At 34.3% G+C, this 21,013-nt stretch overlaps 7 protein-coding genes across 16 annotated transcripts in view; 4 read left to right on the top strand and 3 right to left on the bottom strand.

Annotated features, from left to right (window-relative positions):
- Nucleotides 1–61: 61 nt before the first annotated feature.
- LOC122571621 (zinc finger protein 26-like) lies at nucleotides 62–6,659 on the top strand. Of its 2 annotated transcripts, XM_043735607.1 has the most exons (3): nucleotides 62–547; nucleotides 1,596–3,192; nucleotides 3,291–6,659. In XM_043735607.1, the coding sequence occupies exons 2-3, from the start codon at nucleotides 1,616–1,618 to the stop codon at nucleotides 5,290–5,292; spliced, it is 3,579 nt and encodes a 1,192-aa protein (XP_043591542.1). In that variant the 5' UTR covers nucleotides 62–547; nucleotides 1,596–1,615; the 3' UTR covers nucleotides 5,293–6,659. The 2 variants fall into 2 exon arrangements, with proteins under 2 accessions (XP_043591542.1, XP_043591541.1); XM_043735606.1 differs by lacking the exon at nucleotides 62–547 and having other exon boundaries at nucleotides 1,173–3,192.
- On the bottom strand, nucleotides 6,584–9,254 carry LOC122571633 (transmembrane protein 209). The gene is made up of 8 exons (XM_043735650.1): nucleotides 9,011–9,254; nucleotides 8,786–8,911; nucleotides 8,397–8,698; nucleotides 7,998–8,318; nucleotides 7,801–7,934; nucleotides 7,386–7,712; nucleotides 7,084–7,305; nucleotides 6,584–6,983 (listed from the first exon to the last, which is right to left on the bottom strand). The coding sequence occupies exons 1-8, from the start codon at nucleotides 9,055–9,057 to the stop codon at nucleotides 6,855–6,857; spliced, it is 1,608 nt and encodes a 535-aa protein (XP_043591585.1). The 5' UTR covers nucleotides 9,058–9,254; the 3' UTR covers nucleotides 6,584–6,854.
- A 251-nt stretch (nucleotides 9,255–9,505) lies between these two features.
- LOC122571626 (methylcrotonoyl-CoA carboxylase subunit alpha, mitochondrial) lies at nucleotides 9,506–12,608 on the bottom strand. The gene is made up of 9 exons (XM_043735632.1): nucleotides 12,434–12,608; nucleotides 12,274–12,343; nucleotides 11,818–12,202; nucleotides 11,370–11,704; nucleotides 10,980–11,276; nucleotides 10,597–10,809; nucleotides 10,015–10,509; nucleotides 9,727–9,915; nucleotides 9,506–9,646 (listed from the first exon to the last, which is right to left on the bottom strand). Exons 1-9 carry the CDS (start codon nucleotides 12,469–12,471, stop codon nucleotides 9,536–9,538), a joined length of 2,133 nt encoding a protein of 710 aa, XP_043591567.1. The 5' UTR covers nucleotides 12,472–12,608; the 3' UTR covers nucleotides 9,506–9,535.
- LOC122571643 (39S ribosomal protein L14, mitochondrial) lies at nucleotides 9,511–15,293 on the top strand. Of its 6 annotated transcripts, none has more exons than XM_043735676.1 (4): nucleotides 9,511–9,648; nucleotides 9,777–9,890; nucleotides 14,601–14,804; nucleotides 14,884–15,293. In XM_043735676.1, the coding sequence occupies exons 3-4, from the start codon at nucleotides 14,615–14,617 to the stop codon at nucleotides 15,135–15,137; spliced, it is 444 nt and encodes a 147-aa protein (XP_043591611.1). In that variant the 5' UTR covers nucleotides 9,511–9,648; nucleotides 9,777–9,890; nucleotides 14,601–14,614; the 3' UTR covers nucleotides 15,138–15,293. The 6 variants fall into 6 exon arrangements, with proteins under 6 accessions (XP_043591611.1, XP_043591613.1, XP_043591607.1 ...); XM_043735672.1 differs by lacking the exons at nucleotides 9,511–9,648; nucleotides 9,777–9,890 and adding exons at nucleotides 13,995–14,136; nucleotides 14,203–14,332; XM_043735678.1 differs by lacking the exons at nucleotides 9,511–9,648; nucleotides 9,777–9,890 and adding an exon at nucleotides 13,185–13,323.
- LOC122571640 (28S ribosomal protein S28, mitochondrial) lies at nucleotides 13,370–14,308 on the bottom strand. Its single transcript, XM_043735671.1, has 3 exons — nucleotides 13,916–14,308; nucleotides 13,646–13,767; nucleotides 13,370–13,585 (listed from the first exon to the last, which is right to left on the bottom strand). Exons 1-3 carry the CDS (start codon nucleotides 14,192–14,194, stop codon nucleotides 13,438–13,440), a joined length of 549 nt encoding a protein of 182 aa, XP_043591606.1. The 5' UTR covers nucleotides 14,195–14,308; the 3' UTR covers nucleotides 13,370–13,437.
- Nucleotides 15,294–15,475: 182 nt separating the features above from the next.
- Nucleotides 15,476–17,978, top strand: LOC122571638 (mitochondrial import receptor subunit TOM40 homolog 1). Of its 4 annotated transcripts, none has more exons than XM_043735667.1 (7): nucleotides 15,476–15,602; nucleotides 16,130–16,324; nucleotides 16,472–16,586; nucleotides 16,670–16,923; nucleotides 16,999–17,160; nucleotides 17,267–17,416; nucleotides 17,586–17,978. In XM_043735667.1, exons 2-7 carry the CDS (start codon nucleotides 16,147–16,149, stop codon nucleotides 17,723–17,725), a joined length of 999 nt encoding a protein of 332 aa, XP_043591602.1. In that variant the 5' UTR covers nucleotides 15,476–15,602; nucleotides 16,130–16,146; the 3' UTR covers nucleotides 17,726–17,978. The 4 variants fall into 4 exon arrangements, with proteins under 4 accessions (XP_043591602.1, XP_043591601.1, XP_043591600.1 ...); XM_043735666.1 differs by lacking the exon at nucleotides 15,476–15,602 and adding an exon at nucleotides 15,906–16,037; XM_043735665.1 differs by lacking the exon at nucleotides 15,476–15,602 and adding an exon at nucleotides 15,928–16,058.
- A 139-nt stretch (nucleotides 17,979–18,117) lies between these two features.
- Nucleotides 18,118–21,013, top strand: part of LOC122571622 (AF4/FMR2 family member lilli-like) — a 35,299-nt gene continuing 32,403 nt past the window's right edge. The window contains exon 1 of the mRNA XM_043735611.1: nucleotides 18,118–20,989. The gene's annotated coding sequence lies outside the window, so the exon portion shown is untranslated. The remainder of the gene's footprint in view (nucleotides 20,990–21,013) is intronic.

Below are 21,013 nucleotides of genomic sequence, written 5' to 3'. Positions count from 1 at the left end.
TAAATAGATTTCGTATACCACAAGGAATTAACTGGGACCTATGAATAAGAATCTATGCTTTAGATCGTTAGCCGAGAAAGACGAGTTAACCTGTTTTCTGTATTTCCGTACTGAATACTGCAAGTGTCGCGCGCTTAATTTATATATTATTGTTTATGGATATAAAGTCAAATTCACATGATAACGTAACACTTCGTTCGCGTAATATCTACTTCTGCGTACACCTCTCTTTTGTATGCAACAATAGCCTACGTTAGATATTAGATATAATCCATGGTGAACGATGCGGCAACAATGTTTTTACAAGCATCAAATCTTTTACTTTAATATTGCAGTTGAAGTGCAATACGTATGTACATACATACATATATATATGTGCTTGAACGGATTGTGATTAACGTTTTTCTATTGAAATTGATTCAAGATATACCTCTGATCCTTGTGATAATTATTGTATATTTAACTAATGTATAAATATCATAATATATTGTGTACTAAATACTATGATATATAAATCATGGAAGAGTTTGATGTATGATACATACATGTAAGTACTTGTATTTCAAGTATTTACACAGTAGTTTTAAACACGAACATGAGTATGAAACAAGTTAAAATCACCTTTGAATACAATTAAAGCTTCTAAAAGTGGACAAAAAGTGTCACATGTTAGCGAAGGTAAAGGTATAAAGGAGACGAGGTGACTAACGTTAAGCGAAAGAGATTAAGTGCATTCATATATGTGAAAATCAGTGGGAAGAGAAATTGACAGAAGATACTGCAGAAAAAATTATCTCTAAAACAGTATTATAATTGTTGTAAATAAAGATGATAATGGAAATTTTCATATCAGTATCTAAATAAATAAAAGATATGCTATACTTTTCCACTTCAGGATAACTGTTGTGATACGTTACCGTTACTCATGCAAGAATTTGTAATTTTGTATTATTTAGAAAGAGAGAATTATTTGATTTTAAAGTATTGTCAATTTTTCTTAAAACTGAGGACACAGTAATGCCATGGCACTGTTCATTTATTAGGTCCTATGATAAAAATCTATATAACACTACTGTATTTTACTACTGTAAAAAATAAAATAAAGGATACAAAATAAATATTTGAAAATTTTGACTTTAGATTCGACTAACTGTGTTACACATGTGTATATTGATTATAAATATAGAAAAAATCTGCGCTATGTATACATATATATAATGTTATAGGTATTCACTGTTATACATTCTATTGTATTGAACTATAATTGTCTCGTTGCATTAGTATTTAGTGTCATTTATCATAACAACATTTCATAACTCGCGCTAAACTTTTGGAGAGGCCATATTGACTAGGTTATGTTTACACCGAGGCGAGAGTTATAAACATTGTTGCCAAATTTATTTTCACCATGGCTTGCATCTAAAGTAGGCTGCGATGCTACTCTCAACTCGTTAACACGTGCGTTCGTGATTCTCTGTTTTTTCTCTTGCAATCCTTTCTTTTTGCGTCTTCCTCTTGCAGTAAAGTGAATTCGCATGGCCGGCAGTATTTATTTAATCGAACACCGTTATTAACGAGTCTTTCGCGTTTCCCAGAACAGAACTCGAACGCGGTAATGGAGGAGGTAATCGATCAAACTATCGCTACAGAGCAGACATCGGGAGAGTGCCTGAGTCATGAAGAAGAGGACATTAAAGTAATCATAGATGCTCCCATTAACGAAGAAATGTTAAAACACGAAAACGGGGATAACGATTGCCTTGAAAATATTTCAACGGTAGAACACGATTATATATTACAGCAAGAATGTATATTATCTAGCACGAATGAACAGGAACAGCAACAACAGCATCATCATCATCAACAACATCAACATCAACATCAACATCCCTCCGGAGAATCGTTTCAGCGGGAGGATTGCACCGAGTACGTAGATCTATTGGTAAAAGCAGCTGATGCAACGACAAAACAAGAAGATGAGGACGAAGATGAAGAAGAAGAAAAATCGGATATTACGAACACGGTTGTTCAGCCAGATGCAAATCCTCAGTGTCAAAATGAAACGAGGAGAAGCAAACGTAAATTAGTTCGGCGAAATCTTGAAACGAGACGAGATTCCGATGAGGAAAACTATTTTGAAAATTTGAATTTAAGCTCGAGACTGAAAAAAGGTCAGTCCTCTGATCAATCGGAAAAAATTTTTCTATGTTATCTGTGCGACAAAGAGTTTTTGTCGAAGAATGTTTTGAAGGAGCATATGCATTCTCACGAAGAAGTTCGAAAGGTATTGTCTCTGAAAAAAACACCGGATACACCGCAAAAGAACGTTTATAATGTCGCAAAGTCTCCTCCATCGGGTAAAAGATCAAACAAGTGCCCGTATTGTGGCAAGCAATACATATATATAACCTCGTTTAGTAAACATTTGAAAAAACATGAAAGGGAGAAAGAAGAGGGCAAGGAAGACTCAATGCCCTTAGAAATATCATTCCATGAAGACGAACATAGTCTAGATCTTGATAATTATAAAGATGCACGTCGGCATTTGGATAACGAGTATCGGAAAAAAGTCAAACAGAAAGAGGTGGGTCCTGAAGAGCATAGAGAGGAAGAAAGAGGGAACGAGGCGAAAAGAGGCAATAACGGTGGCGGTGATGGTGGTGGTGGTGGTGGTGGTGGTGGTGGCGGCGGCGGCGGCGAAGGAGGAGGAGGAGGAAATAACAACAATAACAACAATGATGATGACAACCACGATGACGACGACGATGACGACGATGACGACTACAATGACTACGACGATAAAAGACAAGTGGGTAATTTGATTAAAAAAGAGGAACAAGAGAATCGCAATGTTCGTACAGAAACGTTTGCATGCGACAAGTGCACAGAGAAATTTTATACAAAACGTGGCTTACAAAAACATGCGATTTCGCATGTTGTTCTCAGTTGCAGCATATGCGAAGAAGAATTCGATTCACTGGAAAAATTAAGAAACCATCGCGCGAAACACGTGGTTGAAGGTGTTTTAACTGAACAAGAACTTGAGATGGATACAGAATATCCAATTAATAAGGAAACGTGTGATTACGAGACAGAGGATAAAGATAGCATAGACAGGAATCACAGGGTGGAAAACAAATCAATACCAGGATTGCAGGAAACAGAAAATAATTTATCGAAGAAAAATGATAGGTAGGTAAGAAGTAAAGATGTTGCAATGTATATTATGTTATTATACGAAAATCGTCTTGCACATGTTTATCATTCTGATAAAACATTTTATTGTTTAGAAACATGGAGACCCATCGTCATTCGGGGATTGACTATAGTTGCAAGGTGTGTTGCCAACGATTTGCAATGAAAGAAATGTTGCAAAAACACACGGAACAGCAACATGAACGTGTAAAAACTTACAAGTGCACACAATGTAACAAAACATTTGGTAACGAACTTACTTTACGCAATCATCTTATAGCTACTAATCATAAAACTTTCCTTCATGGGCAAGAATACGACCCTAATAAACGTATTAAAAGAGTTGCTGCGAGAGCTGCACAAAAAATTATCGATAAAATTAAAACCGAGGATGGTTTGGAAGATTTCGACGAAGAAGAGGAGAATATCGATAGAGTTAATCGCGCTAATGTTACAGATAATAATTATAGTCGGAATAAGCGAGAAGTATCCTCCCATAAGAGACATAATCATAAGAAAGAATTGGAATGTGCGAGTTGCAATAAAAGATGCAGTTCGAAGCAATTGTTAACAAAACATATGGAGCAACATGTAAAAGACGAGCAACAACGAGTGGCCAAGTCGGAAAAGCAAAAGCAATCGGCAGATAAGAAGGATTGGCAAAGGGACTACGCTAATGAGGAGATGTACCATAAAGAGAATAGAGATGACGATTATGATTCGGATTTTGAAAGTGGTTTGGATTGGCCAATGGATAATCACGAGTGCCCAAAGTGTAAAAAACGATACAGCACGAAAAAATCATTGTTACGTCATCAATTGTTGCACGAAGAACCGAATTTCGAATGCGATATTTGCAATGTTAAGTTTTACCGCAAAGACAAACTAAAAGCCCATTATGATAAGTGTTCGGAGAAGAACCCCGATCAAGTGAGAAAGTGCAATATCTGCGGAGACACGTTTGAGAACAATGAGATTCTGCGAGAACATAGATCGAAACATGTTACCGAAGGCATTCTTACGGAAGAAGACCTGAGAGATATCGAACCGCGACCCGAGGAGAAAAAACCAGGTGAAAAGATTGGTAGGAAGAGAAGGACTGATATCGTAGGTTTAGAGTGCACGGAATGTAACAAGCAATATACATCGAGAAAAGGGCTTTTACGACATATTCAAGTCCACGAAGGAAAAAAATATCTGTGTGATATATGTCCAAAAAAATTTTATAGAAGGGAACATTTAAAGATACACGTAGCTAAACATAACATGATTAAGCCATATAAGTGCACACGATGCACAAAGCGTTTCATTAAAGAGGAACAGTTGACAAATCATTTGTCAAAGCATGACCGAACTTTTAAGAAGAATAAAGAAACAGACAGCTCGAAAAGATTCCTTTGCGAAATTTGCTCGAAAAGTTTTACGCAATCGACGACGTTGATTGCACACCTTCGAGCACATAATGGTATAAAACCATACGTTTGCGAAGTTTGTTCGCGACCGTTCACAACTAACGCTTATTTGAAAATGCACATGAGAACGCATACGCAAGAACGACCGTATGTTTGTCAATATTGTTCACGAGCATTTGCTAGAGCCGATACCCTTGCTAATCATTTGACTTCGCATACAGGTGAGGCTAAATATCATTGTAAGTACTGTCCGAAAAACTTCCGTCGTCTGAAGTCGCTCAAAGAGCATGTCTTCATTCATACTGGTCAAAGACCTTATGCCTGTCCAACCTGCGATAGACGGTTTAACAACAACGGAAGTCGATACGCTCACAGTAAAAGGTGTAAACAAACTTTTGTTCAGAATCAAAATCGTGCTCAAACACTAACCGCGCAAGTACAGGCTACGCCTCAAAATCAACAAAGAGTGCTACAACAGACCACTCTTGAACAAGGACAAATAGTAAAGGCACAAAATATTAAAACCATTACTATCACTAAGCCTGAATCAGTCGCCACTCAACAAACGGTTATGCAACTTCAAGAGATATTAATGCCTTTGATCCTTCCTCTTACAGTCACTCTTACGGATGTCGGTGAGGAAGTAATATTACCAGAAGGAACCAAAATATTTACTACATCATAAGTTGGGATAGAACTTTTCTATGTATTCATCAGATTGTTTCTTTAATTTCCATTCGGAAAACGAAAACTTTCTTTCTCAGCATCATAACAAACAAAGAGATGGGGAGGGAAAATGTGATTGAAATACCGTCTTTGACTTTGTATTATACATTGTATATCTCTGTTTATATTTAAATATGAGTCGTAGTTGTTGTAAAAATTTAGAACAAGGAGGAAGCAAACAAAAATGCAGTTGAATGAAATCTTATTTTACTTGTATGTAACGAGGTCGTTTTAAGCATAAAACAATCCTGTATCCTGTATCACATAGTTTCGAATCAGTTTATTTAAACAGTTGTTGATTTATATGTGTATGTGTACGCCCATGCGTACATGTCCCTCTACTGTGTCTATGTGTGTCTCTTTTCTCGTCGGTTATTGTTGATTAAAAAACAATTATGATTGCGATCTGTAGGCACGCAAATATGTATATGCGTAAATATATACGTGTATACACGCACATACGTATATTTGAACAAAAGGTACAAAAGTCGTACGGAAATATTTTATGAAATCCATTTTGTTGTCGTATTTCACTGGAAACCATCAAACGTTTCATCTAATTTCATATATGATGTCATTTTAAAATAATACAAATGTAAGATGATCTCAACGATAATTCTTTCTAAATTTACTCTGAACGGATCAATCGTTGATATCGTCAAGGTGTTGTGATTTCGTGAAGCACAGCTTAGCCTTGAAAGATCATCATCTTGGACTTACAGGATTACAAACTAACGTACAAACGAATCTGTTGCTTTTTAATTGTATATCGAATACGTTATTATTATTTTATCATGACATAACAACGGTGTATATACCGATTGATTTTAAATGTACAGAAACCGTTATCCAAAGAATGTATTATAAATTGTACGAAAAGTGCAACATAATTTTTTACGACATATGGATTTCCGATCGTTGGAATAAAACAAAATAAAAAAAAAAAACAATTATGACATTGTATAGAAAGTGGCGTTAATGCTAACGTTGAAAGTAATAGCATTCCTTGCGTGTGGCATGATATCGATGGAACACGAATAGGAATGCAGATTTATTTACGATCCGCTAAGATGACGCATTTATTTGGTCATATGATAACAGTTTTAAGAATTCCGCGGAAAATTCTGCGGTAGTTGTGTTAATGTGTATGCATGTGCATGCACAATAAAATTTGTAAAATGAAATTTAAGACGCGCGCAAAACAGCAATCATATGCTGTTCAACAGTATATTAAAATTTTATTTTCAATGTATGCGGATCGTGATTTATCATTTATTTGTACATATACTTAAGTACTGTGAATAAAACATATTCGTAGTATCAAAACGGTTATAATAGATTTCTGCTCCTTTTGTTGGTACACACATACGCGCGTAAAATATTTTTAATTTAAATAAGATAAATGTACAATAAAAGTACAAACAAATCGTTAAAAAGAAATATAATAAGAAAAACAAAAAAAAATGATATGTAGTCGAATATTCGCGGTGTAATTTTATCACTTGTTAGGATATCAGATATTCAACCATCGAGTACCCATAAAACGTTTATACCCGATGTACCCAAATTAACACGACCTAACATACCGTGATCTCTTGTCTTAACGATGTATAAAAATAGCAGAAGTGTATGAAATAAGTTGTTCCTACCCTAAAAATGAGAAAGGAGAAAAGAATTATTCTCAACTTCCAAATATTACACTAAAGTAAGTGAACGTGATGATAAAGTAAATTTAATTGAATCTACTTACACGTTGTATTTCCTCATAATCGCTAGGCAATGAATCTCCAGAATGTGCCAAACTGTAATGCGGTGGATTTACAGATTGGCATACTATCACAGGACCTTTGCTGCGTGGTAAAGTTATTCCTGATCTAGCCATATACCTTGATGTAAATGGTCGTGCATCGGGTTGATCTAAAGGGGCTTCCAATTGTGTATCCATATACGTTGATACCAAGTGCATAACTATCTGCAAAAATAAAATAATATATACATATTGTTGATTGTATCTGGATAATATTTTACAAAAATTCAAAAAAATTAAATTACCGCTGAATCAGTTGGTAAGCTAGAATCCCATTCTTTACCATTATGAGATCCTCCGCCATTCCACTTGAATTCACTCATTGAACCCCCTTTTGCAAGAATTTTAATTCTCTTAATTAAATATTCCTGATTGTTAGAAAGTTCTAAAAAAGGTACTAAAGTTGGTAAAGTAGGAATAGCAAATACTAAAAATGGTGCTTGTGCAAGTTTTCTCAATCTATGCAATCCAACGCATCCTAATTGGGAATCGCTTAAACCATGACGGACCAATGCCAAACAAACATTATCAATTTCAGTTGCTACACGTTCAATAACTGTTTTGCTAATCCACTGAAATAGTTGATACAATGCTCTTTTTATATATGTACGTATATTTGGAAATAATGAAATTTACTCAATATCTGATCATTTTACTTGCCATGCGAAGATTAGCTGTCCATTCATTTACTTTAATTGAGTCGATCCTATATTTTCTCCAAACATCCGGGGCGCCGAATATACCCCTAGGTGAATTGCCCTCTTCGCTCCCAGGACTAGCTGATTTTGATTTATCTATGAGAAAAGAAACATCGTAAATTTTATTTTATCAAAGAAAAAAGATATATTCTTTCCTACCAATAATGGGCGCCAATTGGTATGCACATCTTCTTAACAATGGAGAAACTTCCCCGGGGCTTCTAATCGCTGGATGCGACCAAAATGAGCTAAGCAAATTGGAAGGCTGATCAATATCCGTTGATAAAACGTGTTTTTTTTGGTGAGCTTCCTCCAAATAATTTTTTAGTTCTCTCTCATTTTGTATCAAATCTTCACTTGTTAAATTTCCATTTGCCGAAATATTGAGAGATTTATTAAAGGATCCATTGGGACTGGATACCGATTTTTGTGATGTAGGGCTACCATACTTAAAAAACTGATTCGGCGATGAAAAGTCCTCTTGAAAATAAGTTTTATATACGGTAAAAATAAATAGTTTCGAATAATATCAGAATGTAAAAAAGAAGTTTATCATACTAGATTCGCTTAATCCTGTAGACCCAAGTGAGGTCATTCTCCTATTGAGGCTAATGCATGATAAATTTAATGGGACCGGTGGTTCTGAAGTTTTCGGAGACGATGGTCTTTCATTTTTAAAAAGAGGGTCATCCTCTGATATACCTAATAGGTATCTTTGCTCAGGATTCAGCAGAATTGGCCGCAGAGAAAAATTTGCCCATGTATATTTTGTTATATGATAAACAGCATTTAATGCAAATATAAAGGCCAAACACCACTCAGCCCAACAGAATGGTTCATATGTTGCACCTCCATATACTCTAAAAACGTAACATATAAAACATGTATATTTCTTTCATTACTGATAGAGCGAACAATTGATTAATTAAGAAATATGAGTAGTTTACATGTCAAAGACGAGGATTCCAAGTAAAGAACTGTTGACTAAAAACCAGGTAATACTATTTCTTGCTTTATTTTGAGTTTGTCTTATATCAAGCGTTTGTTCCACTTGAGGTTTGGCAGTCAAAACTCTAAAAATAAAATTATTCAATATGATAATACGTGCCGGGAATAAATAACTTTCTAACCTTCGTTCAATGCCTTTCTCTATTTCTAGTTTATTGCATTACCTTGCATTAGGAGAAATGTATCGCATTGGAGATCGAAAATTACTCATTTTTTCTACAACTCTCTTTTCTCCCTGTTAATTTAGTCTAAGAATTATTTAAAATGCACCTTATCATTCTTGAAATAACGTATCTTCGTAAACGAATAGTACGACACTGTTTTGGCGCGTTTTTGGGAACACAACGGAAATACAGTCAGGCAGTTTGTATAGTTTGATTTGATACATTTAATTGTAATTTATATATTTTATGTATTGTGTATATCAATATACATTGTATACATATATATTCGCATAATATATAATTCATAAAAGATTGAAATTAGTATTCATATATTGTACTTAAGTACCTATATATAATTTGAATTTGATTTGCGTATAAAATACACGTATACGTTGGTCTAATAAGAATTTATTATTAAATATTATGAATCTTTTGTAACTGTAAGATAAAAAAGAATTGCTTCAGAGCAATTAAGTAAAATAAAAAAGAAAAAAGAAGACAATAATAATGTATAATGTTTGTGTTTCAAGATACAGATTTAGTTAATTTAACCAGAATTTTATCCTTTGGCACATTGTCACCTATCGAACATAGTACGTCTTCGACCATTCCATTTACGGATGCTCTGATAATGTGCTGTAAGTAAATAATTAACTTTGAAACATAAACACATTAGTTACAAGTTACAATAATTTTGAAGCATAATATAAACATACTTCCATCTTCATGGCGTTAATTACAAGTAAAGCGTCTCCAATTTTTACAGTGTCTCCTTTCGCCACACATACCTTTTCTACAGATCCTGGTATAGGACTTAAAGCTTTGCATGGATCCACCTTATTTTGACACTTTGCAAGATTATAAAGAAATTTTCTAGGAGGTATGTTAAATTGCCATTCACGGTCCTATAAAAACTAAAGCTGAAGATAATCAGTTCTTAGATGTTTTTGTTTTCGGAATTAAAGTCATCGAATAAAAATATATTAAAAAGGAAAAATACTAGCTTTGGTGAATAAATGTAATTTGTTATGAATTTTAATAATTTTCGTTCTAGTAATTGTTTCGTCAATTTCGGTACATAATTCCAGTGTGTTCTCCTTTTTCTTTAATGTGCCTGTTACTCTCCTCCAAGAACCGATTTGATTGATTCTCATGGAATAGACCTCAGGTTCAATGTATCTTATTTCAACTTCGATATCATTATCGCAAACGTTGAAATACAAAGTTCGCGTTAGAGCGTGATTTAACCTTAAGCCAATTTCGGTTGCAAAAGGGCTGAAAGGATCAACAGTTGTAAGAGATGATCGTAAAGAATGCGTATCTTCGTAAAGTATAGAAGCGAGAGCAGCCTGAGCTACAACTTCACTTGGCACGTGTAATTCTCGAAATAATTCTCGACAATGTTCCTCTATGAATCCTGTGTGTACTTGACCTTCCAAAAAATTCAAATGGGAACATAAATCTTTGATGAATTCTATATTAGTACTTAGTCCTGCTATCTAAAAATATGTACAGAAAACAATATAAATATCCAAGATTTTTGATAAAATAATACATATGCATTTTCCATTTGAAAATTTACTTACATTGTAATCGTTTAACTTTGATCTAAGTATAGCCAACGCTTCTTTTCGATCTTTTCCCCAGACGATTAATTTAGCGATCATGGGGTCATAATATACTGATACTTGGTCCTTTTCACGAACTCCGGTTTCGATTCTAATCGCTTCAGTTGTGATTTCTGGAACTCTCATGTATGACAATTTACCCGCCCCCGGTAGGAAATCTTTTCTTGGTTCCTGCAATTTGTTGCAGCTTATTTATACAATTTAGCTAGTTTGCTGCAAGGATCAACTACAATTCCACGATTGGTTATCGAAATTAATCCGGTTAATGGAAATATTAAGGCCATTTTATCTCATCGAAGATACAAGTTATATGTTTTATAAAGAAAGACATTTGTCATTACTTCTGCATAAATTCTCGCTTCAAAGGCATGTCCTCGAAAATTAATTTGTGCCTGTTTTAATGGAAGTTCCTCTCCCGCTGCTATTCGTAATTGCCATTCAACCAAATCCAATCCCGTAATTGCTTCCGTTATGGGATGTTCTACTTGAAGACGTGTATTCATTTCCATAAAATAAAAGTTATTTTGATCACGATCCATTATAAATTCGACGGTACCAGCGCCAACATATCCTACCGCTTTTGCCGCTCGAACTGCTGTTGCGCCCAAGTTCGATCTCAAATTTATTGAAATACCAGGCTACAAAACAGAACAGTCATTATATTATTATGATTTTCATTGTATTAAAAAAATGTCAAGTCTCTCACATTGCAAAAGTTTAAATATACATACTGCAGGTGCTTCTTCGATAACCTTTTGATGTCTCCTTTGAATAGAACAATCCCTTTCAAACATGTGAACAACATTTCCATGTTTATCTGCAAAAATTTGTACTTCAATATGTCTTGGATTCCTGACATATTGTTCGAGTAAAATGGCAGAATCACCAAATGCTTTTTTGGATTCAGCCTTTGCAGATTCCAAAGCTTCAATAAACTCTGATTCTTTTAGAACTATTCTCATGCCTTTTCCTCCGCCACCACATACAGCTTTTATCATTAAAGGAAAACCTATCTTCTTTGCCTCCAATAATAAGGTTTCATTAGACTGGTTATCTCCATGATATCCTATTTTTGTCAATAGCATAGTAATCAGATTTGAATATTTTATTTATATAATATGTTATGTGTGTTTGTATATCTGTGTACAACACACTCTTGTGCAGTGACACAAATCATACCTGCTATAACAGGAATTCCAGCTTTTATCATCATATCTTTTGAAGTACTTTTAATTCCCATATTTTTAATTGCATCTGCTGGAGGCCCAACAAATACAATATTTTCCTTCTGGCAGAGTTCTGCAAATTCTGCATTCTCTGAGAGAAAGCCATAACCAGGATGTATAGCTTGACTCTTTGACTTTTTTGCTACAGAGATAATTTTGTCCTGTCTTAAGTAGCTCTGGTTAGATGGTGCAGGGCCGATACAATATGCTTCATCCGCTTGTTCTACATGCAAAGAATCTTTATCTATGTCGCTATATACTGCAACAGTCTTTACTCCTAATTTTTTAGCAGTTCTTGCTACACGGCATGCAATCTCTCCTCTGTTTGCAATTAGAATCTACAATACAGTAAAGAACTGCATAAGCTCTGTTAATTTTCAAAATTGTGAGTTGAAAAATGAATTCTTACTTTATTAAATCGGTCAGTTGTGATTTTTGAGATATGTAAATTACGACTATGTGGAATCAATGTACTGCATCTGAGCATTATTGATAATGTATAATTTCATACAATTTCAATACAATTTCATACAAAAAAAATGGATTAACACACTTAACAATTTACTTACTGCAAAATTGATGTTTGTATTTTTTCTATTAGATGCATGATCTATTCCTAAAGTGAATTGCTATCGTAATAGCTGTAAATGAACGCTCTTCCGATTCTTGCCTTCAAAACAAAGTTTATCATTCGTTCCATCTATATCGAGCATTAAAGCATTTTACGTAAGCAAACCAGCAATCGCTAACCTTCACGGAGAGGTTATAACGATGGTTATACGCATACATACATACATACATACGTACACTGTATGCATAGATAAGATAATAATATGAATGTATATGTAACTGCTTATAATTTAAACATGAAAATTTTGATTGTTTTACAATTAGTTACGAATTTAATCATTTAATAGCTTTTTAAAGAAAAATTTCGTCCCATGAATGGATAGAAACCGCTACCGCAGCTTTCGTGTTATTAGTGTTATTAGCACACCGTTTTAACTTTCTTTTTCGTAATAATTTGTTTATTTCACGCTCAAATTGAATATGGTGTGAATGTGCGTGGGACTAAACAAATTACGAAAAGATTATTTACATTTTGTGTGTTTTGGTACAGATTTTTCAATTGTTTGGCTATTTTTGTTGCTATGATTTATGCGTAGGTTATGTTTGTTTGTGGGTGGTGAATGTATTGATTATGAAATGGACATGTATGATTCTTATGTCTATCTATGTTAGGAATATTTTGGCTGAAAGTATAATAAAAGGGGAAATTTCTGAACTGGGTATAGTGATATGACAGATATGACGTTCTAACCGAGTGAACTAATGGGCTAAAGTGAAATTAATTTCTTTTATAAAAAACGATAGAATCACACTAATATAATTCCAGAAATAATATCCATTATACAATGCAAATATAGTAAATCAACTTAACTACACAACATATAATATGGTAATCTCAATTGAAATAATATTCCATACAATAAAAAAATAAAAGATGGTCAAAAGAAGCATTCTTTTATTTATTTATGCTCTATTATTGTACAAAATAAACATAATTATAGTTTTACTGCTCTTTCGATGGAGATTGTGCTAAACCAAGAAGAACGCAATCTGCTTCTAAGAGTGTTAAATCTGTAGATGCTCCTAAAAATCGCGAAGACAATTCTAAATTCTTTATTAACAATTTAACCTTTGAACCTCTGATATATTGACTGTAATAATAAAAATTAACATTATTACTTGTTAAAGCATATATTCTGTTTGTGACTTACATAGAATCTTTTTGTGGCCTTGGGCAAACACAATGAAATTTCCATCCAAAGTCAATGTATAAGTCATTATTAACAACATGAAAAATTTCTCCCAATACTACTTTTTCTTCAGGATCTCCTAGCTGAAATATAATTAATATACATAAATGGTAAATTAGAAACTTGGATTTTGTTTAAAAAGAACAAAGAAGCAAGACAAAAGAAGCATATATATATAATAAATGCTATAAATGTTAGATTGTGTAATAGAATAAAACATTTTATATTTACATCTATAAATTTCGAATGTCGAAGTAACGAAGTGAAAGTATTGCGTTTTGGAACCGATAAATCCTTCTCAATTTCACTATTTTCAATCGATTGAAAAATTTGTTTCGAATTAATAGTTTCTAGATCTTCGTCACTACTGTCTTGTCCCTTCGCATTTGTTATAGTTTCACCCGATTTTCCTTCTATACAATAATTTCGGACGAACAGTGAACTGATTTGAGGTGCGTAAGCGAGATATAATTGTTTAACCGTTCTTTGATGATATTGAACCTTATTCATTTTAGTAGGCAAGGAACGTGTATCTTGTTAAAATGTCATATAGGTTATGTTCTGATGTTCGACTTGTTCCGAACATTGATCATTCTTAAAGTTCGAAAGAAAACATTTTCAGTACTTCGCCAGTTTCAGATAAATTAAGTGAGTCGTGCTATTTTGATGCTAAAATAAAAAGTTTCAAGATAAATAGTTCTACTTTCTGTTAGCTGACGCATTAATTAAGTTTTTTAATTGAATAAATGTAAATCTAGGAAATAAAATGTGAAAGAAGTTGTGTTGATAAACAAAATTTAAATTTTATAATTTCATTTCTTTTGCCGTACGAAGTTTATTGTTTTTATTGAAAAAATTAAACTATATTCAATAATAATATTGATTACTATAATAATATAAACATTTTTTATTATAGAAAATATTGCAACAATGCCTATACACGGTACGCTATTCAATACTGTATCCAGAAATGTTTCTACATCGACGATATGTAATCAAATAATAAAATTGACAAGATTAAGAGTTGTGGACAATAGTGAAATTGGGAAGCAGGCTATGATGGAAGGGAAACCACCGCGTTGTATTCATATTTATAATAAAACAGGAGTTGGTTATATAGGTTGGTTAAGCTAACAGATAGATTATTGAAATATATTGATAACACATATATTATTTATAATTATTTGTAATTAATGTAGGGGACAGAGTATTAGTTGCCATAAAAGGTGAGAAAAAGAAAGGTATATTGGTTGGTTTGAAACAACATCAAAATCCCAAAGTACCAAGATTTGACAGCAATAACTTAGTTCTCATAGATGAAAATGGAACACCTTTAGGTACTAGGATTCATGTACCAATTCCTCATATTCTGAGAACAATCATGAGAAATAATACACATACCAAAGGTGCAGATTATACAAAATTGCTAGCTATTGCCACAAAATTTGTATAATACATACAAGCGCATAATTCTTTATATAGGTACTACCTTAAATAGTTAGAAACTGCATCTGTATATATATATATGTATATATGTTAATATTATTATGTATATATACAGAAAATTATATATGCATAACAAAATAAAGTGTTACATTCATAATGTCAATTGTATTATTATATATTATTGATATTAACTGGGAACGCAAATTATGTTACTGGTCCAAATTTGCAACGAATGGTACGAAATATGATTTATACAAATTTTTTTGTTTATATATATATAAATGGAAGTTTGCGTTGATTCTGAAAAGAGGCGTTGGGATCGCCTAATCCTACCATTTATCTTCGATAGAACCGCTCTCGCAAGCTGAAATCCGCTTTCCAACAGTGGAGTACATAGCATTACCAACATGAGATAGCTTTCCTAGAGAGATTGTAACTAGAACGACCTACTTTGGTCTACAAGCAGGGAAAGGTAAAGAAATACGAATTACATAAGTGGGCGAAAAGTTTGTTTTTATATGTAGCAAGGATTATGAATATTATTTTATAGATAAAAAAATTATGTTAAATTGTTTTGAATGTGTGTTTTACATTTTTACGTGTTTACATGTTTTACATTTAGATTGGAGTAGAAATAAATATATATATATATTGATAATTGCAACGTACAACCAATCAGAATAATGAAATAGTACACGTGACGCTTACTTCGATTTGAAAATTGTTCGGTTGCCTGATGAGTATTTACTTAAAATATATATCATGCTTTAATAGGGATATTTCGAGGAAAAGAGAATTTCCACGCTCTGAGCGGTAGTGGCTGTCTTTTACAAATGGCGGCTTAGGTAGAAGCACGCTGTTTCCTTTAATCGGCAGATTTTTCATTCACGATTTTTGTGTATATATAGTAAATATTTAACATTTTTGTGTAAGAACTGATACCGAATGAAACATTAGAGTATTGTACAGAGAAAAGAGCAAAATTATTAAAATTCTTAGGCATAAAGTCGAGAAAAATGGGAAACGTACTGGCAGCCTCTGTACCTCCTCCACCTTCGCCGCCACCTCCAACCTCAGGTTTACTACCAAATTTAGAAAAACCAGATTCTTCCGAGTCACTGCAGTCGTCTAACAAATTCTCCGATGGTTTGAAAAATCCTGGTACAATCGAGGATCTTCATAAGAAATGTAAAGGTAAGATATCCGTGTATCTATTCGATCCATTTTCACGTAATCGATGTATTAATCTTCCTTCTTTTGATTATTCTTAGTCTTAGTTTCATCATTATTGTTATGAAAACAATTGTATATACATGTATTAAAATATTAATTTAATCGTAGATGTATTTCCCGCAAACTTTGAGGGTGCGAAGCTGATGTTTAATAAAGGTCTTAGTAATCATTTCCAAATATCACATACGATAAGCATGAGTTCCATTGCACAATCTGGATATAGGTGTGGTTGAAATTATGAATAAAGTTGGGTACTATTTGGAAATGGATGGTCTACAACTGATACTAATGGTCGAATATGTTCAGGTTTGGTGCAACGTATGTCGGTACTCAGCAACCAGTACCTTCGGAAGCTTATCCAGTGTTACTGGGTGATATCGATCCAACTGGGAATCTTAATGCTAATATTATTCATCAGTTTGGTGAAAGATTAAGAGGAAAATTAGCTACTCAAGTGCACAAAAGTAAATTTACTGCTGTTCAAATGACAACAGATTATCGCGGTGACGCGTATACAGTCTCTTTGACTTTGGGTAATCCGGATATACTTAATGGTTCTGGTAAGCGCGCGAGGTAAAGATCGATTATGTAAAATTTTAGAAACGATTATGGTACGGAACAAATTGTCTTTTTAGGTGTTTTTGTAATGCATTATCTTCAAAGCATAACTCCATCTGTCGCGTTGGGTGGGGAACTCGCTTGTCAACGAGGCCCTGCTGTACCAGGAGGTCAGGTCGCTGTTCTCTCAGCCGCTGGAAGGTATACGAACGGAGATTCTACAATTAGTGGTAGTTTAGGTGCGTTAAAGGCGATACTTCCGATGAACCCAATAATCGTAATATGGTCGTCTGCTCTATGATTGCAAAATAATACATAACTAATAACAAAATCGTTTTTCAATAGGTTTATCTGGGTGTCATTTGTGTTTCCATCAAAAAGCTAGTCAGCAGCTGCAAGTTGGTGTAGAATTGGAAATTAATTGCCGAATACAAGAATCTACCGGAGCTATTGCTTACCAAGTCGATTTACCCAAAGCTGATTTAGTATTTAGAGGTATGATAGAGCACATAGCTGCTAGTTCTAGATTGTTTATTCTATCGTTTATTCGTTTACGTTCTTATACTATTTTGTTCCTTCATTCCTTTTTTCGTTCGTTCGTTTGTTTGTACGTTCATTTTCGAAGCGTATTTTTATTATATTCATTATATTTATTATATTATAGGAACTATAGATACGAATTGGACAGTGGGTGCTGTTTTGGAGAAAAAATTACAACCATTGCCATTTACATTTGCGTTAAGTGGTATGATAAATCATAGTAAGCCGCAATTTAGACTGGGTTGTGGATTGATAATTGGTTAAGAGTAGTACGTAGACGAATGCGAATCGCGTACATAATCTAGTTAAATGTCAGGAAGGAAAACAATGGAGTACAACAGCTTTTGAGGATACTACTCGAAAGAAGCTTGTAACTAATATCGATGATTGATGAATATCCAACCTGATTCCTTTCTATTTGTTGATTACCTCATCTGCTCGGCATCGTGTTTATATAAGATCGTTTTTGTTTGTTTATTTTTTATTAAAGAAACACCGTATCAACAGATTTTCCTAATTGTGTATGTTTCTTCACTTTAAGGCATGCTGTCTTCATTATTCCCTTTATACATGATTAGTCGGGATCGATCAATGTCTTCAATCGTTCGTCGACCGACAGTCGTGGCTTGTAAATTTTCCGAGATAAGTGACATTCGATAAAAGGCGTAAAGTATGTGGCGATCTCATCGCGATCATGTCTGTTCTCCGAATACAAAGAAACGCGCTTGTACAATAACGTGAACGGTACCGTCAGCATTTTTTATTTTCGAAAATACACATGTATTCTGTTATACGCGTACGCAACAGGATTAATTCAGAGATCACAGAAAGATATAATCGTTCATAGTAGAAAAAGGTGTATTGAAAGAAAAATTTTTTTTGAATCGAACAGAATTATATAAAAGTATAATAAATTTTACGTTACAGGAAAAAACTATTTTCAATATGCTATTTATTGTAATTTGTAGAACCCTTATTCGAGGAAAAATCATTATATCTCGAGTAAATTCTACGCTCAGATATACGCGTTACGTATTACGATTTATCGACTCGTTATTCAGTTTTCGTTGATTCAATAATTCTATCCATACCGGTAGAGAGCGTGTAAGTACAACGTAAACTAAAGCAAAAGAATAAATAGTATACAAGTATCGTTGTGGAACACGAGCTCCGTAGAAATATCGACTTAAATACCGAGCAGTATTATCAATTGGTTACGATACACTTTGTTCTTGCTTTGCCGTGCTTACGTATACTGATGCAAATACGTTTGGAAAAATAAAGCAGCGCGCACTCATATCGTTTAACGATGTTGACCTTTGACTCTCTAATCGCCCATCTTTATTTTAAGCTAATAACACGAGTTGTTCTTATATTGAACAAAAAATACAACCGTAAAACGGTAACGGTAATATTTTGCTCGTTTACTCGACAGTTTGGGAAGAGCAAATAGAAGAATAAGAGAGAGAGAGAAAGAGAGAGAAAGAAGAAACATCTATGAGCGGATTCATTGATTAAGAACACGCTAAGACTTGAAATGAAATTGTCATGTAACGTATCGTTTATCGAGACTTGGACGTAGAATTGTCGATGAAACGTACATTCTCGCGATAACTGATCAAGATTTTCTTGCGCTAAAGATTTATATTTATCTGAGTAATAGCATAAGTATACGCGCACATGTATATATATATATATATATATATACATATATATATGCACACTATACTAGCTTAAGAAAAAAATGTAGGCTAAACTTAAGAATAACAATGAATTTCCGCTGTTGCGAATCGTCTTAGCCTATTTATTCGTGTCGCAAACTGGTTTGTATAAATGGAGTTAAGCTTGCGTGGAGATGTTGATTGTTTCTCGACGAATACAATAAGCGATCAGCAGAAAGGTTAAGAGAGGCTGGCAACACGAGCTTAGCCGTGTACAGCGCGGTATGGTGCAAAACCAAGTGCATGCGTAACTTTCATTTTTCCGTTCAGCGAATTTTTTTATTAGCTATGAAATATCGCGCATTATTAGAAGTGCATCATTATCGAAATTCATGTTCTCTGGTTGTCGCGTGTTATATGTATAGGGGGGATGAATTGGATTAGTATCCATTGATCCATATGATTGATCTTGCCGAAGACGGATGATTGGAACATGATTGTCCTTGAGTTTCGGTATACGTGCATAGCTTCCGGTAACGCGTTACCGGATCGTGACCGAGCAAAGCGATCGATTTACTCGATCAGAGAGTACGATCAACACTCGCAGAAACAGTACTTCACTGAAGGTAATGGGATATCGTAAAACCCATGAATGTACAAATTATAAGAGGTCATGGGCCAATATGAATCATCTTTACAAACAACAAACACCGAAAATGTCGTAAGACGGTCGTGATCCTTTTTCTATATATATACAGCATCTATATATATATATATATTTTATAAATATGCAAACTTACTTAGTCATTCGTATTGTATTCATCGGTCGGTTGTTGTTGAGATTTTGAAAAGATTTGGAAAGATTGTTGAAGAGATTGTCATGGGTATAGGGCTACAATTGGTAATTTTGTTGTCTTAAGCGCGTAGTCTGGGTTCAAGGAAGAAAGAAGCTCCATGAGTCGCTGAAAAGATTCATATCGAAGGGAAAACTTAAGTCAATAAGTAACCAACGTCGACTATTTTGTGAATCTTCGAAATAACCGAGCGGATTCTATACGAGATTGTATCATTGTATTTGCAGGGGCAAAAGTGTTTGCTTTTACGTATACGTAATAAATGAAAATTGGATATGGATTTGGAACGGAAAACGGGAATATGGACTGGGGAAAGATTTCCGAGTAACGTTGTCGGTACGCGTAAATTACGTATTCATGCGCGTTGGTTAGACGTGCAACTCGTCTAAATATTTCATTGAAATATTAGTCGAAGGGCATTCGAGGAATATTAATTCGATTGCTATGTATTATTTGTAGCACGATGAGATTAATAATTGAGGTTGGAAGGGCAGCAGCGTAAACTAATTAGATACACAAAGGCACAAAGGTAGATGGATGGGGTGGAGGTATCGTGGATCGAGAGAAGGAGAAGAAGGGGAAGGAAAAAAAGAGGGTAAGAGAGTAGGAGGGAAACCGGCAGGGATAATGATAAGGAGAACGAGGAGTTGACGAAGGGGCGAGGTAATGGAGGAGAAGCAGCGACTATATATGTTTATTGGTATACGTTTGCATATATGTACGTATATACGCGTACGATTGATAAGAAAAACACGTTGGAAAAGAAAGGAAGCGGCGCATGCGCTTTTCGCGAGGATCGACGTGTGTCATGGAACGCGAACGTGCACGAGGCGCGTATACGAACAGCGTCGATCCAAATCGATCAACGACGATGCGATCGAGTTGATGGTGTGCAGTTTTCCTTGGTGCTACTCGCGATATCCCCACCGTAGAATGCGAACAAGTTGTCGATCGCAGGGGAATCGGGATTTTCCCGGTCAGCTAACGTTAGGCCAAAACTTGGTCCTTTCGAGGTATTTGCCGTCAGCTTTCTTGCT

Source organism: Bombus pyrosoma, linkage group LG10 (genome assembly GCF_014825855.1).
Source record: "Bombus pyrosoma isolate SC7728 linkage group LG10, ASM1482585v1, whole genome shotgun sequence".
Taxonomy (NCBI): Eukaryota; Metazoa; Arthropoda; class Insecta; order Hymenoptera; family Apidae; genus Bombus; species Bombus pyrosoma.
The sequence above is the reverse complement of the archived record's forward strand: the minus strand, read 5'-3'. Positions and strand labels throughout refer to the sequence as shown.

Excerpts from the sequence above, each read along its gene's own strand:
- LOC122571633 (XM_043735650.1), bottom strand. The coding sequence starts at position 9,057 with ATGAGTAATTTTCGATCTCCAATGCGATACATTTCTCCTAATGCAAG. Across the intron at positions 7,713-7,800 it reads GGACAGCTAATCTTCGCATG|TGGATTAGCAAAACAGTTAT; the intron begins GCAAGTAAAATG and ends CAACTATTTCAG. Across the intron at positions 7,306-7,385 it reads GCTTACCAACTGATTCAGCG|ATAGTTATGCACTTGGTATC; the intron begins GTAATTTAATTT and ends TTATTTTTGCAG.
- LOC122571643 (XM_043735676.1), top strand. The coding sequence starts at position 14,615 with ATGCCTATACACGGTACGCTATTCAATACTGTATCCAGAAATGTTTCT. Across the intron at positions 14,805-14,883 it reads AACAGGAGTTGGTTATATAG|GGGACAGAGTATTAGTTGCC; the intron begins GTTGGTTAAGCT and ends TAATTAATGTAG.
- LOC122571640 (XM_043735671.1), bottom strand. The coding sequence starts at position 14,194 with ATGAATAAGGTTCAATATCATCAAAGAACGGTTAAACAATTATATCTC. Across the intron at positions 13,768-13,915 it reads GACATTCGAAATTTATAGAT|CTAGGAGATCCTGAAGAAAA; the intron begins GTAAATATAAAA and ends ATTATATTTCAG. Across the intron at positions 13,586-13,645 it reads AGGCCACAAAAAGATTCTAT|TCAATATATCAGAGGTTCAA; the intron begins GTAAGTCACAAA and ends TTATTATTACAG.
- LOC122571621 (XM_043735607.1), top strand. The coding sequence starts at position 1,616 with ATGGAGGAGGTAATCGATCAAACTATCGCTACAGAGCAGACATCGGGA. Across the intron at positions 3,193-3,290 it reads TTATCGAAGAAAAATGATAG|AAACATGGAGACCCATCGTC; the intron begins GTAGGTAAGAAG and ends TTTATTGTTTAG.
- LOC122571626 (XM_043735632.1), bottom strand. The coding sequence starts at position 12,471 with ATGCATCTAATAGAAAAAATACAAACATCAATTTTGCA. Across the intron at positions 11,705-11,817 it reads TGGAATTCCTGTTATAGCAG|GATATCATGGAGATAACCAG; the intron begins GTATGATTTGTG and ends TGACAAAAATAG. Across the intron at positions 10,810-10,979 it reads AAGCGAGAATTTATGCAGAA|GAACCAAGAAAAGATTTCCT; the intron begins GTAATGACAAAT and ends AACAAATTGCAG.
- LOC122571638 (XM_043735667.1), top strand. The coding sequence starts at position 16,147 with ATGGGAAACGTACTGGCAGCCTCTGTACCTCCTCCACCTTCGCCGCCA. Across the intron at positions 16,587-16,669 it reads ATTGCACAATCTGGATATAG|GTTTGGTGCAACGTATGTCG; the intron begins GTGTGGTTGAAA and ends GAATATGTTCAG. Across the intron at positions 16,924-16,998 it reads GGATATACTTAATGGTTCTG|GTGTTTTTGTAATGCATTAT; the intron begins GTAAGCGCGCGA and ends TTGTCTTTTTAG.